This window comes from Melospiza georgiana, chromosome 4 (assembly GCF_028018845.1).
Source record: "Melospiza georgiana isolate bMelGeo1 chromosome 4, bMelGeo1.pri, whole genome shotgun sequence".
Lineage (NCBI taxonomy): Eukaryota > Metazoa > Chordata > Aves > Passeriformes > Passerellidae > Melospiza > Melospiza georgiana.
Genome location: NC_080433.1, coordinates 954739 through 969613, shown reverse-complemented (window position 1 = coordinate 969613; position 14875 = coordinate 954739). Strand labels below are relative to the sequence as shown.

The following is a 14875-nucleotide window of genomic DNA, read 5'->3' as shown; positions in this document are numbered from 1 at the left end:
CATTGATTTGGGGTGGGAAAAGTGTGGGAAGAACCCCATTGATCCATGTGGGAAAAGTGGAGGATCCCACTGATCTGGGGTGGGAAAAGTGGAGGATCCTACTGGTCTGGGGTGGGATTGGTGCTGGAGAATCCCACTGATCCACAGTGGAAAAGTGGTGGAGGATCCCACTGGTCTGGGGTGAGGAAAGGGAAAGATCCCCCTGATTTGGGATGGGAGAGGTGGAGGATCCCACTGATCTGGGGTGGCAAAAGTGGAGGATCCCACTGACTTAGGGTGGGGAAAGTGGAGGAAAAACCCCATTGATCCATGGTGGGATCAGTGCTGGAGGATTCCCACTGATCTGGGGTGGAAAAAAAGTGGAGAATCGCACTGATTTGGGATGGGAGAAGTGGAGGATCTCACTGATTTGGGGTGGGAGAAGTGTGGGAAGAACCCCATTGATCCATGGTGGGATTAGTGCTGGAAGATCCCAATGATCCAGAGTGGGATTGGTGCTGGAGAATCTCCCTGATCTGGGGTGGGAAAAGTGCCGGAGGATTCCCATTTATCCAGGGTGGGAAAAGTGGAGGATCCCACTGATCCAGAGTGGGAAAAGTGTGGGAAGAACCCCGTTGATCCATGATGGAACCGGTGCTGGAAAATCCCACTGATACAGGGTGAAAAAAAGTGGAGGATCCCACTGATGCAGGGTGGGAAAAGTGCTGGAAGATTCCCGCTGATCCATGTGGGAAAAGTGGAGGATCCCGCTGATTTGGGGTCGGAAAATTGTGGGAAGAACCCCATTGATCCATGGTGGGATTGGTGCTGCAAGATCCCACTGATACAGGGTGAAAAAAAAGTGGAGGATCCCACTGGTCCAGAGTGGGAAAAGTGGACGATCCCACTGATCTGGGGTGGGAAAAGTGTTGGAGGATCTCACTGATCCAGGGTGGGAGAAGCATCCATGGCTCCTGCTGAGCCAGGTTCCTGCATCCCTCTCCCTGATCCCTGGGATGTTCCCTGGAGCTCTCACTGGGACAGCATGGGAGAAGGACGGGTTTGTGCATCAGGAATTCTCGGGATAAGGACGGGTTTGTGCATCAGGAATTCTCGGGATAAGGATGGGCTCCTGTGGCAGGAATTCTCGGGATAAGGACGGGTTTGTGCATCAGGAATTCTCGGGATAAGGATGGGTTTGTGTCAGGAATTCTCAGGATAAGGATGGGTTTGTGCATCAGGAATTCTTAGGATAAGGATGGGCTCCTGTGGCAGGAATTCTCAGGATAAGGATGGGTTTGTGCATCAGGAATTCTCGGGATAAGGACAGATTTATGCATCAGGAATTCTCAGGATAAGGATGGGTTTGTGTCAGGAATTCTCAGGATAAGGACAGATTTGCGCATCAGGAATTCTCAGGATAAGGACGGGCTGCTGGGCAGGAATTCTCGGGATAAGGATGGGTTTGTGCATCAGGAATTCTCAGAGCTCGGAATTCTGACTTCCCTGTGACACCAGAGGTGCCCTTCCCTGTCCCTGCCGTCCTTTTCCTGGGAATTCTCCTATTCCCACCCTCCTGCCACCCGCGGTGCCCACGGATGCATTCCCAGCGTTCCCGTTCCCGGGAATGCTCTGACGTGTCCCCTCTGTCCCCGCAGGTGGATGAGGAGGGAGCGCTGTGAGCGCGGCTGTGACTCTGCTGCCAGGTGAGCCTGCCCTGGGATCCAGCTGGGAATGGGGCTGGGAATGGCCCTGGGGTGGGAGATCCAGCTGGGAATGGCCCTGGGGTGGGAGATCCAGCTGGGAATGGCCCTGGGGTGGGAGATCCAGCTGGGAATGGTCCTGGGGTGGGAGATCCAGCTGGGAATGGCCCTGGGGCTGGGAATCCAGCCGGGAATGGCCCTGGGGTGGGGAATCCAGCTGGGAATAACCCTGGGATCCAGCTGGGAATGTGGGCTGGGAATGGCCCTGGGATCCAGCTGGGAATGGGGCTGGGAATGGCCCTGGGGTGGGAGATCCAGCTGGGAATGGCCCTGGGGTGGGAGATCCAGCTGGGAATGTGGGCTGGGAATGGCCCTGGGGCTGGGAATCCAGCTGGGAATGGCCCTGGGGTGGGGAATCCAGCTGGGAATGGCCCTGGGGCTGGAAAAGACTGGCAGGGCTCAGATTGGTCCCTATGGGCAGGAATGGGAATGGGAAAAGTTGGGAAAGGCGGGAAGAAACTGGGAAAGGCTGGGAAAAATTTGGAAAACTGGAAAAGGCTGGCAGGGCTCAGAACGGTCCTAGTTCAGGTGTGGAAAGTTGAGGGCAGGAATGGGAAAAGTTGGGAAAACTGGGAAAGGCTGGAAAGGCTCCAAGCGGTGCCGGCTGTGAGCGAGGCAGGATTGGGTGAGGCTCTGGGATGTGCCATCAGCAGGAAAATCCCATGGGAATGTGGCTGGGCAGGGCCCCCCGGAGCCATGGGGCTTCTCCTGGACCTTTGGAAGCTCCGGCTGTTCCTGGCACTGGGATGGGGACAGGGAGGGGACAGATGTCCCATGGAGGTGACCCAGGAAAAGTGTCCGGATCCTCCTGATCCAAACCTCCCACCAGGAGGATTTTCCTTAGGGATTTTCCCAATCTCTGCCCTGACATCTTCCTGTGGCCCTCAGGGCTCCTCTGTTCCTGGAAAAGATCCCAATCCTGATCCTAATCCTAATCTTGATCTCAGTCCTGATCAACAATCCTGATCCTGATCCCAATCTCAACCCCAATCTTGATCCCAATCCTGATCCTGATCTCAATCCCAATCCCAAACCCGATCCCAATTCCAATTCTGATCCCAGTCCCAAACCAGCCCAAGACCTGCTGCTGTTCCTGGTGCTGGGAATCATCAGGATTTGGGATTCCAGCTCCTGTCCCCAGGCTCATCCCATCCCATCCCATCCCATCCCATCCCATCCCATCCCATCCCATCCCATCCCAGGACTGCACCTGGAATTCCCACAGGGACACCCCAGGAGCTCTCCCGGCCCCTTCCCTGCCCGTGCCAGGCTTTGGGATGAAATCCTGGGAACCGGGGGTCCAACCAAGGAATGGGAATTCCAGCGGAGCCCAGGGGGCTTCTCCCGGCTCCAGCCTCACCCCAGAACCCCTGCAATGCACTTCCAGCACTTTATTCCCGACCATTTCCAACCATTCCAAACCATTCCAAACCCCGTTCTCCCACTCCGGCTGCTGCAGGCGCTTCCCTGCCCTGCTGGCTGTGGGAGGGAATGCGGGAACGTGGGAACACGGGAACGTGAGAATGCGGGAATGTGGGGATGTGGGAGCTTTCCCAAGCTGTTCTCCCTCTGGAATGCGCGTCTGGAGTCTCCCGCTGGTGCCAGACTCCCGGCATGTCGTGGTGGGGTGACAGCGCCATTCCTGATTCCTGGATTTCTCTGTGTTTCCTGGGATTTCTTCCCGGTTCCCAGAATTTCTCCTCGATTCCTGAGATTTTGCCCCAATTCCCAGAGTTTCTCAGCAATTCCTGGAATTTCTCAGCGATTCCCTGGATTTCTCCCCACTTCCCGGAATTTCTCCCTGGTTGCCATGATTTCTCCCCGATTCCTGGAATTTCTCTGTAATTCCCAGATTTCCCCCTGATTCTTGGGATTCCTCCCCAGTTCCCACGATTTCTCCTTGATTCCTGGGGTTTTGCCCCAATTTCTAGAATTCCTCCACAATTTGTGGAATTTCTCCTCAATTCCCGTAATTTCTCCGTGACTCCCAGAATTCCTCCCTGAATCCTGTAATTTCTCCCCAATTCCTGGGATTTCTTCCCAGTTCCCAGAATTCCTCCCCAATTCCCAGAATTTCTCCTCAATTCCCAGAATTTCTCTCTGACTCCTGGAATTTCGCCAAATTCCAAGAATTTCTCCCCAGTTCCTGTAATTTCCCTGTGATTCCTGGAATTTCTCCCCGATTCCTGGAATTTCTCCCTGATCCCTGGGATTCCTCCCCGATTCCCGTAATTTCTCCTCAATTCCCAGAATTTCTCTCTGATTTCTGTAATTTCCCTGCGATTCCCAGAATTTCTCCCTGATCCCTGTAATTCCTCCCCAATTCCCGTAATTTCTCCTCAATTTCCGTAATTTATCCACGATTCCCAGAATTTCTCTCTGAATCCTGTAATTCCTCCCCAGATTCCCAGAACACCTCCCTGATTCCCGTAATTATTTTCCCCCCCTAATTCCAGCAATTTCTCCCCGATTCCCATAATTAATTTCCCCCTAATTCCCGTATTTTCTCCCCGATTCCCGTAATTTCTCCAATGTCCAGAATTAATTTCCCCGCCATTCCCAGAATTAATTTCCCCGCGATTCCCAGAATTTCCCCGCCATTCCCTGAATTTCTCCGCCATTCTCAGAATTTCTCCGCCATTCCCAGAATTAATTTCCCCGCCATTCCCAGAATTAATTTCCCCGCCATTCCCAGAATTTCCCCGCCATTCCCAGAATTAATTTCCCCCCCGTTCCCGGTACCCCGCTGCCGTTTCCCGGCCTGTCCCGGGTCTGGCTCGGGATTAGCGCGGCCCCGCCGAGCAGATGGAGCGGGGCTGATCCCATTAGCGGCGCCGCTGCCGGGGGGGCCCGGGATGTTTGTCCCGGCCGGATCCAGCTCCGGGCGGCCCCGAGCCCTCGGGCAGCGCGGAATTCCCGGGACCAGGTGAGCTCCAAGCCCCGGGATGGGCTCCGGCGTGTCCCACCGACGCCTCCGTGCAATCGCCGGGATTCCCGGCGGCTTTGGGGTCAGTGGAGGCGGCAGAGGGGACAGGACGCGGCAGTGCCACCGCCGAGCTGTCCCGGGTGGCACCGGCGGGATTTCCTGGGATGGGAGCGGGAATTGTGGGCGCCGCCGGGTGGGATTTGTTGGTCTCCTGGTGGCACTGGGGGCTCTGGAATTGTCCCTGCGCGGCTCCGGGCCCGCTCCTGTGCCCATCCATGGGAATGCTGGCGCTCCAGGCGGGAGCTGCTGTGGGGCGGGGGGGTCTGGTCCGTCCAGGGATCTGTGGGGTCTGGGGGGTCCTGGAATGCTGCAGCCCTGGCGGGGATGTCCTGTGTCCTGTACAAGCACAGCTCTGTCCCCTCTGTCCCTCTGTCCCTGTCCCCATTCCTGTCCCCCCTGTCCCCCTTCCTGTCCCTCTGTCTCCTCTGTCTGTGTCATCCCTATCCCCGTCCCCTCTTTTGCTGTCCCATCTGTCCCCATTCCTGTCCCTCTGTCCCCATCCTTGTCCCTCTGCCCCTGTCCCCATTCCTGTCCACTCTGACCCCTCTGTCGCCTCTGTCCCTGTCCCCCATGTCTGTCCCTCTGTCCACGTCCCCCCTGTCGCTGTGCCCTCTGTCCCCTCTTTTGCTGTCTCATCTGTCCCCATTCCTGTCCCCCTGTCCCGATTCCTGTCCCGATTCCTGTCCCCATTCCTGTCCCTCTGTCTCCTCTGTCCCCATTCCTGTCCCCATTCCTGTCCCTCTGTCCCCCCTGTCCCTGTCCCCTCTGTCCCCTCTCTCCCGGTCCTCATTCCTGTCCCCCTGGCTCTGTCCCCGTGTCTCCTTTGTTGCTGTGCCCTCTGTCCCCTCTGATGCTGTCCCCTCTGTCCCCTCTGTCCCTGTCCCCATTCCTGTCCATCTGTCCCCATCCCTCTGTCCCCATCCCTGTCCCTCTGTCCCTCTGTCCCTGTCCCTCTGTCCCTGTCCCTCTGTCCCTATCCCTGTCCCTCTGTCCCTATCCCTGTCCCTCTGTCCCTATCCCTGTCCCTCTGTCCTGTCCCTCTGTCCCTCTGTCCCTCTGTCCCCATCCCTCTGTCCCTCTGTCCTGTCCCTCTGTCCGTGTCCCTCTGTCCCTCTGTCCGTGTCCCTCTGTCCCTCCCAGGTGCGCAGGTCCCGCAGTGCCGCGCGTGGCGCTGCGGTTTCCATGGTGACGGTGCCGGGAACGTTCCCATGGATACGGAGCGGGATGGGGGAGCCCCGGAACCGGGGGGACGTTCCCGATCCAGGGGAGACGTTCCCGGAACCGGGGGGACGTTCCCGATCCAAGGGGACGTTGCTGGGATGGAGGAGGTGACAGGGGAGGCCCCAAAATCTCTGTCCTGTCCCCAGACCCCTCTCCTGTCCCAAAATCTCCCTCCTGTCCCTAAATCTGTGTCCTGTCCCCAATCCTCTCTCTTGTCCCCAAATCTCCCTCCTGCCCCCAGACCTCCCTCCTGTCCCCAAAATCTGTGGCCTGTCCCCAAATCCCTCTCTTGTCCCTAGGCCTCTCTCCTGTCCCCAAATCTCTCTCCTGTCCCCAAACCTGTGACTTGTCCCTGGACTTCTGTCCTGTCCCCAAAATCTGTGTCCTGTCCCCAAAATCTGTGTCCTGTCCCCAAAATCTCCTTCCTGTCCCTAAATCTGTGTCCTGTCCTTAAATCTGTCCTGTCCCCAAATCTGTCCTGTCTCCAAATCTGTCCTGTCCCCAAAATCTGTGTCCTGTCCCCAAAATCTGTGCCCTGTCCCCAAATCTCCTTCCTGTCCCTAAATCTAAATCTGAGTCCTGTCCCTAAATATGTGTCCTGTCCCCAAATCTGTCCTGTCCCCAAAATCCCTGTCCTGTCCCCAGTCCTCTCTCTTGTCCCCAAACCCCTGTCCTGTCCCCTAATCTCCTTCCTGCCCCCAATCTGTCCTGTCCCCAAAATCTGTGTCCTGTCCCCAAACGTCTCTCCTGTCCCTAAATCCCTCACTTGTCCCCAGACCTCCCTCCTGTCTCCAAAATCTGTGGCCTGTCCCCAAATCCTTCTCTTGTCCCCAAATCCTTCTCTTGTCCCCAAATCCTTCTCTTGTCCCCAAATCTCTCTCCTGTCCCCCAAACCTGTGACCTGTCCCCAGCTCTCTGCCCTGTCCCCAAATCTCCCTCCTGTCCCCAAATTTCTGTCCCCAGACCCCTCCCCAGGGGCTGGGACCACCGGGAATTTTGGGATTTTGTGGCACCAAACTCTGGTGCCACAGGAAAATCGGGAATGTCCATCCTGGGCACAGGAGCTCCAGGAAAATCAGGAACGTTCATCCTGGAAATCAGGAGCTCCGCGCTGACCCAGTTTTGGATTCCAGAGCCTGAAGGAGCTGCAGGAAACAGGGAGAGGGAAAAATCCCAAAGGATGGAGGGACAGCACACAGGGAATGGCTCCCAGAGGGCAGCCATGGGTGGCATCTTGGCAATGAGGAATTCCTGCCTGGGCTGGCATTGCCAGAGCAGCTGGGGCTGCCCCTGATCCCTGGGATGGGGTTTGGAGCAGCCTGGCACAGTGGCAGGTGTCCCCAGGTGGTGGCACTGGGTGATTGTTCATGTCCCCTCCCATTCTGTCGTTCCCTGATCCTGTTCCAGAAATCTGGAGAATCCCAAAAAGCTCTGCCCGGGATCCCTGAATTCCCCCCCATTCCCGGCCCTGCTCAGGGGTGGCCCTGTCCCTGTGCCGGACATTTGGGGACACTGATGTGCCCCCTTGTCCCGCTGGTGTCCCTATGTCCCCAAGGGGGTGGCGCTCGCCCTTTAATGCCCGCTCCGGCCCCTCCGCGCTGTCCCAGTGCCCCTGGAAGAGCGGGAGAGGAAAAATCCATGGAATTACCCGGCAGGCGCTGGGGACGCTGCGGGGACACTGCGGGGACACTGCGGCCGCCCGCGGGCGATCGATGCTCCCCGCGCTGTCCCCGTGTCCTGGCACGGGCGGGGACTCCAGGGGGACAATCCCGATCCTGTCCCTTCCCTGTTCCTGCTCCGTCCCCCTGTTCCTGTCCCTTCTCCTGTCCCCGTCCCTTCCTCTTCTGTCCCTTCTCCTGTCCCTGTCCCTTTCCCTGTCCCCTTCCCCTGCTCCTGTCTGTGTCTCCTCTTTCTGTGCTTGTCCCCTGTCCCCTTCCCCGGCTTTGTCCCCGACCCCCCCGCGGTGACAAAGGACACGCGGGGCTGGCCCGGGCCGCTGTCCCCGTGTCCCCGTCACGTGGCTTGGGGACAGCAGCGGTGACCTCGCCGTGGCCAGATAAGCGCGGGGACAGCCTGGCGGGGCTGGCACGGGGCTGGCACCGCCCCAGGGATCGGCCCCGGTGGCACCGCCAGCCTCGGTGGCACTGCCAGCCCCGCCAGCCTCGGTGGCACTGCCAGCCCCGCGGGACAGTCCCCGTGTCCCCGTGTCCCCATTCCCGAGGGTTCCAGGGTCACTCAGGAACGGCCCCGCGGGTGACAAACGGCGCCGGTTGTCCCCAGGCCCGGCCCGAGTGACATTCCCGAGCCTTCCAGGAGGGATTGGATCCCTGATCCTTGCGGGGATTGGATCCCTGATCCTTGCGGGGATTGGATCCCTGATCCTTGTAGGAGGGTCTGGCTCCCTGATCCGGGTGAGGGATTTTGGCTCCCTGGTTGTTCCAGGTGAGGGATTGGCTCCAGATCCCCCCCCTGATCCTTCCCAGAGGGGGATTGGATCCCTGATCCTTCCAGGGCAGGGTTTGGCTCCCCTGAGAATTCCAGGGCAGGGTCTGGATCCCTGATCCAGCCAAGGTTGTGACTCCCTGAACCTTCCAGGCTGTCCAGATCCTTCCAGGTGAGGATTGGGATTCCCTGATCCTTCCAGGATCCCTGATCCAGGTGAGGCTTTGGGCTCCCTGGTTTTTTCCAGGTGAGGGATTGGATCCCAGATCCTTCCAGGTTTCATTCTCCTGATCCTTCCAGGATCCCTGATCCAGGTGAGGCTTTGGGCTCCCTGGTTTTTCCAGGTGAGGGATTGGATCCCTGATCTTTCCAGGTTTCATGCTCCTGATCCTTCCAGAATCCCTGATCCAGGTGAGGGATTTTGGCCCACTGGTCCTTCCATATTCCCTGATCCAGATGAGGCTTTGGCTCCCTGATCTTTCCAGGCTCCCAGATATTTCCAGGACAGGGATTGTCTCCAGATCCTTCCAGGGCTGGGCTTGGCCCGTTTGATCCTTCCAGGTGAGGGTCTGGACCCCTGATCCTTCCAGGATTCCTCATCTTTCCAGGCTCCCTGGTTCTTTCGGGAGAGGGATGGGATCCCTGATCCAGGTGAGGTTTGGCTCCCCTGAGAATTCCAGGTGAGGCTCTGGATTCCCTGATCCTTCCAGGTTCCCTTCTGCAGGGGAGACTTTGGCTCCCCTGAGAATTCCAGGTGAGGGTTTGACCCCAGATCCTTCCAGTTCTGGCCCCCAGATTTCTCCAGGTGAGGGATTGAATCCCTGATCCTTCCCAGGGAGGGTCTGGATTCCTGATCCTTCCAGGATCCCTGATCCAGGTGAGGCTTTGGCAGCCGGAGCCACAGGGCTGGATCCAGCTCTAGAAGAGCAGGAATAATTTGGGGTCCCTGGAAAGAAGGGCAGGAATTGTTTGGGATCCCTGGAAGGACAGGAATAGTTTGGGATCCGTGGAAAGAAGGACAGGAATTGTTTGGGATCCCTGGAAGGACAGGAATCTTTTGGGATTCCTGGAAAGAACGGCAGGAATTTTTTGGGATACCTGGAAGGACAGGAATCTTTTGGGATTCCTGGAAAGAAGGGCAGGAATTGTTCAGGATCCCTGGAAGGGCAGGAATTGTTCAGGATCCCTGGAAGGACAGGAATTGTTTGGGGTCCCTGGAAAGAAGGGCAGGAATTGTTTGGGATCCCTGGAAGGACAGGAATCTTTTGGGATTCCTGGAAAGAATGGCAGGAATTTTTTGGGATACCTGGAAGGACAGGAATTGTTTGGGGTCCCTGGAAAGAAGGACAGGAATTGTTTGGGATCCCTGGAAGGACAGGAATCTTTTGGGATTCCTGGAAAGAAGGGTGGGAATTGTTTGAGATCTCTGGAAAGAAGGGCAGGAATTGTTCAGGATCCCTGCAAGGGCAGGAATTGTTTGGGATCCATGGAAAGAAGGGCAGGAATCGTTTGGGATCCCTGGAAGGGCAGGAATTGTTTGGGATCTCTGGAAAGAAGGGCAGGAATTGTTTGAGATCCCTGGAAGGGCAGGAATTGTTTGGGATCCATGGAAGAGCAGGAATTGTTCAGGATCCCTGGAAGAGCAGGAATTGTTCAGGATCCCTGGAAGAGCAGGAATCGTTTGGGATCCATGGAAGGGCAGGAATTGTTCAGGATCCCTGGAAGAGCAGGAATCGTTTGGGATCCATGGAAAGAAGGGCAGGAATCGTTTGGGAACCATGGAAAGAAGGGCAGGAATTGTTCAGGATCCCTGGAAGAGCAGGAATCGTTTGGGATCCATGGAAAGAAGGGCAGGAATTGTTTGGGATCCCTGGAAGGCCAGGAATAGTTTGGGATCCATGGAAAGAAGGGCAGGAATTGTTCAGGATCCCTGGAAGACCAGGAATAGTTTGGGATCCATGGAAAGAAGGGCAGGAATTGTTTGGGATCCCTGGAAGGGCAGGAATTGTTCAGGATCCAGGACCCCTCTCCCGTGTGGCCAGGCAGTGGCAATTCCAGGACTGGAAAATCCCAGTCAGGATTTTCCCAGCTCTTCCTGGGCCCATTCCCAGCGATCCCAGTGATCCCAGTGATCCCAGCAGGACACCAGGTCTCCCTTGGCCCTGTCATTCCTGGCCGGTTTTCCCAGGAAAAGCTCGGGAATGGCCTCACCTGGGCACACGCCGAGCCAGGTGCTTCCCAAAAATCCCTTTTCCCAAAGGATCCCGGGTTTTCTGGATGGGGATGTGGGACTGAGGAGGAGGCAGCAGCTTCCCAGCCATCCCTGGGCTTGGGAAAACTGGGAAAGTTGGGAAAGGGAGGGAATTTAACCTGGATTCTGCCAGGGAAAAGTGCCAGGCCCAGGGGAAAAAAATCCAATCCCAGGGGAAAATTCCAATCCCAGGGAGAAATTTCAATTCCAGGGAAAAGCTCCGATCCAATCTGAAAATCCACCCAAAAAATCCCCCCAAAAATTCCCAAAAATCCTTTCTGGGTGTCCCCATCCTGCTGCCCTTTTCCCAGGGTTCTCCCAGCTGGACTCCCTCTGGAATTTCCCTCTGAATTTCTGTCATCTCTGGAATTTCTGTTCCCTCTGGAATTGCTGCTCCCAGCACTGGAATTTGGGCAAGGCTCCAGATTTATAATCCCAAAATGATGGGAAGAAGGGTGGGAAATCTGGGAATTCTGTTCCTGAAGGAAAAGGAGGGAAGGAGACTCTGCTCTGACCCTCTTGGGAATGCTCAGAAATCCAAGGAATTCTCAGAAATTCAAGGAAAACACCACTGCAGGGGAAAAAAAAATCTTGTAATATTTTTCTGGCTCCCTTGGAAGCTTTTCCAACCTTTTTTCCCCTGCTATTGGAATGAGACTCTTTGGGTTGTGATTCCTAAAAGATTCCATGGATTCCTTGGGAAAGAAAAGTGGAAATTTTTTGATTTCATGAGCAAAAAAGTGGATTTAAGGAGGGAAAATGACTCTGCAAAATGGAATTTGGGGAATTATTCCATTGTGGCATTTTTTCCAGCCTTTCCCAGACAGGGCCTTAAAATTATTGGGAACTAATGAGGGATGGAAAAAAAAAAAGGGAAAATCCCAGAGGTCGCCATCTGGAGCACTCCATTTGTGGGATAACAAGGCAGAGAGAGGGGGGAAAATGGGAATAAATCAAATCCAGGATTTGGGAAAGGGAGGGAGGAGAATTTGGGATGGGATTGGGGCATGGATGCGAAGGGATCCAAAGGGGTTTCCTGTCTATCCCAGGCCACAGGGCAGGAGGATCCCGGTGGTTTTTCCTGTTTATCCTGACTTTTCTCCTTCCCAAGTGCATTTTCCCGACTGGAATTTTGGGGTTCTCCCGCTGTTTTTCCTCATCTCTCGGGGTGGGATCCCAAAGTTTCTTTGTGGGGTCCCTTTAGGGGATGGATCCTGCTGGGAAAATTCCATGGAATTCCCGAGGAGATTCCATGTGAAAAGTGGGGCTGATCCCAGATTTCTTGAGGGAATGGGCCCAGCTGGGGGAATTTTTGGGGTCCGGGGATCCCCTTTAAGATTTCTCATGAGGAATTTCTCCTTCCTGAGGGATATTCCAGAGGATCCCTGTGGGAATGTCCATGGGGAGAGTGGGAATTCACTCCTGGACTTTTCCTTGGGAATGGCCCTTCCCGGAGGGATATTCCAGAGGGTCCCTGTGGGGGTGTCCATGTCCATCCTGGGGATCCTTTCCCGAGGGATGATCCCTGCTGGGAATGGGGATTCCAGGAGTCCCTTCCCAGATTCCTCCATCCTTGGGAATGCCCTTCCTGGTGGGATATTCCCGGGGGTCCCTGTGGGAATTCACTCCTGGGCTTTTCCCGGGGAATGCCCTTCCCGAGGGGACATTCCAGAGGGTCCCTGTGGGGGTGTCCAAGTCCGTCCCGGGGGTCCCATCCCAGATTTCTCCTGAGGAATGGTCACTTTTTCGGGACAATCCCTGTTGGGAGGGTTTGTGGAATCTGGTGAGAATGTCCATAGGGAGAGTGGGAATTCACTCCTGCACTTTTCCCGGGGAATGCCCTTCCCGAGGGGACGTTCCAGAGGGTCCCTGTGGGGGTGTCCCTGTCCATCCCGGGTGTCCCGTCCCAGATTTCCCCATCCCTCGGGAGCTCCGCTTTCTCCCCGCGGGCTTTGCCAGTCCCAGGGCTCCTCCCGGGGCTCCGGGATGCCTCTCCCGGCTCTGTCCCGCCGCTCCGCTCACCCCTGGCTTCCCCCCGCAGGGCCCCGGGCGGGCGCTGAGCGCGGCCCCGGCGCGGTGCGGAGCCGGAGCCGGAGCCGGTGCCGGTGCCGGAGCCGGTGCGGGAGCGGAGCGGGCGCGGGCCGCCCGCCGCGGCGCACGGAGCATGCCTCTGAGCCCCGCGGGCAGCAAGCATGAGAGCCCCGAGTCGCCGCCGCCGGAGCCGCCGCCGGAGCGCCAGCCCCGCGTCAGCAGCAGCAGCGGGGAGCCGAGCCCCGGCCTGCGGGAGGAGCCGCGCCTGGAGCCGGCCCGGGGCCACGGCGGGCCCCGCTCGCCCAAGCTGGCGGCCCCGGCGCGCATGGAGGAGCCCGCGCCCGGCGCCATCGTGGTGCGCATCGGCATCCCCGACCTGCAGCAGACGGTGAGTGCCGAACGGGGGCACCGGGCGGGAGGGAGGGAGGGAGAGAGGGAGCCCCGAGCGGCCGCCGCCGCGCCGGGACCGCCCTGAGCCGGGAGCCGCACCGGGACCGCGCCGAGCCGGGAAGGGCAGCGGGAGCCGCGCCGAGCCGGGAGGGATGCGCACCGGGACCGCGCCGAGCCGGGAAGGGCAGCGGGAGCCGCACCGGGACCGCGCCGAGGCGGGATGCGCAGCGGGAGCCGCACCGGGAGCGCCACCGCGAGCCGCCCGCGCCGGGATGCGCAGCCCAGAGCGGCCCCGATCCGCACCCAGAGCAGCCCCACCCGCACTCACACACCGGGCCCGCTCCGCGCCGGGATCCGCACACGGACCGGCCCCAAACCTCGCTCAGACCGGCCCCGTTCTGTACCCGGGCCGGCTCCAAACCTCGCTCAGACCGGCCCCAATCCGCACCGGGACCGGTCCCGACCCTCTCTCAGACGGGTCCCGATCTGCGCCCCGATCCGCACCCGGTTCGGCGCCGCTCCAGCGCTGGCGGCAACCCGCATCCCGTCCCGCATCCCGTCCCGCATCCCGTCCCGCATCCCGCCCGCTCCCGGCCCCGCCGCCGCCCCGGCAGCACCGGCAAACTTCTCCCCGCCACGGGCCCGGCAGGACGGGTCCCATTGCCCGAGTCCCCGGTGTCCCCACCCCGGTGTCCCCCCGCTCCCGCTGCCATCCCGGGGTGCTGCGGTGCGGGGCCGCTCCCCGCCCCAGGGATCCGCACTCACCGGGACCGGGAACGGGACTGGGACCGGGATTGGCACCGGGACCAGGCTGGGATCGGGCAGCAGGGGCGGCTCCATCACTAGCCTGGAACGGGGAGTAGCTCTGGGACTGAGATTGGGATCGGCTCCAGGGCCAGGCTGTGGGGCTGCGGTGCTGCTGTGTGATGGGCACTCATGTCCAGGGTGCTCTGCTGGGCTGGACAGTGATGGTGTGAGGGACACTGGAATGGTGTGGGGGTGATGGATGCTGGAATGGTGTGGGAGTGATGGACACTGGGATGGTGTGGGGTGATGGACACTGGGATGGTGTGGGATGATGGACACTGGAATGGTGTGGATGTGATGGACGCTGGAATGGTGTGGATGTGATGGACGCTGGAATGGTGTGGGGCGATGGACACTGGAATGGTGTGGGAGTGATGGACACTGGAATGGTGTGGGGGTGATGGACACTGGAATGGTGTGGGGGTGATGGACGCTGGAATGGTGTGGGGCGATGGACACTGGAATGGTGTGGGGTGATGGACACTGGAATGGTGTGGGGTGATGGACACTGGAATGGTGTGGGGTGATGGACTCTGGAATGGTGTGGGAGTGATGGACGCTGGAATGGTGTGGGAGTGATGGACACTGGAATGGTGTGGGGGTGATGGATGCTGGAATGGTGTGGATGTGATGGACACTGGAATGGTGTGGGGTGATGGATGCTGGAATGGTGTGGATGTGATGGACTCTGGAATGGTGTGGGGTGATGGATGCTGGAATGGTGTGGGGATGATGGACTCTGGAATGGTGTGGATGTGATGGACACTGGAATGGTGTGGGGCGATGGACACTGGGATGGTGTGGTGGACACTGGAATGGTGTGGGGGTGATGGACGCTGGAATGGTGTGGGAGTGATGGATGCTGGAATGGTGTGGGAGTGATGGACACTGGAATGGTGTGGGGTGATGGACACTGGAATGGTGTGGGAGTGATGGACACTCGAATGGTGTGGGGTGATGGACACTGGAATGGTGTGGGGCGATGGACACTCGAATGGTGTGGGG

The 14875-nt window shown here is 58.3% G+C and overlaps 1 protein-coding gene across 1 annotated transcript in view; it reads left to right on the top strand.

Annotated features, from left to right (window-relative positions):
- Positions 1-14875, top strand: part of SHANK3 (SH3 and multiple ankyrin repeat domains 3) — a 147417-nt gene that overhangs the window by 9985 nt on the left and 122557 nt on the right. The window contains 1 exon segment of the mRNA XM_058022231.1: positions 12769-13061. Coding sequence (XP_057878214.1) covers positions 12769-13061 — 293 coding nt within the window.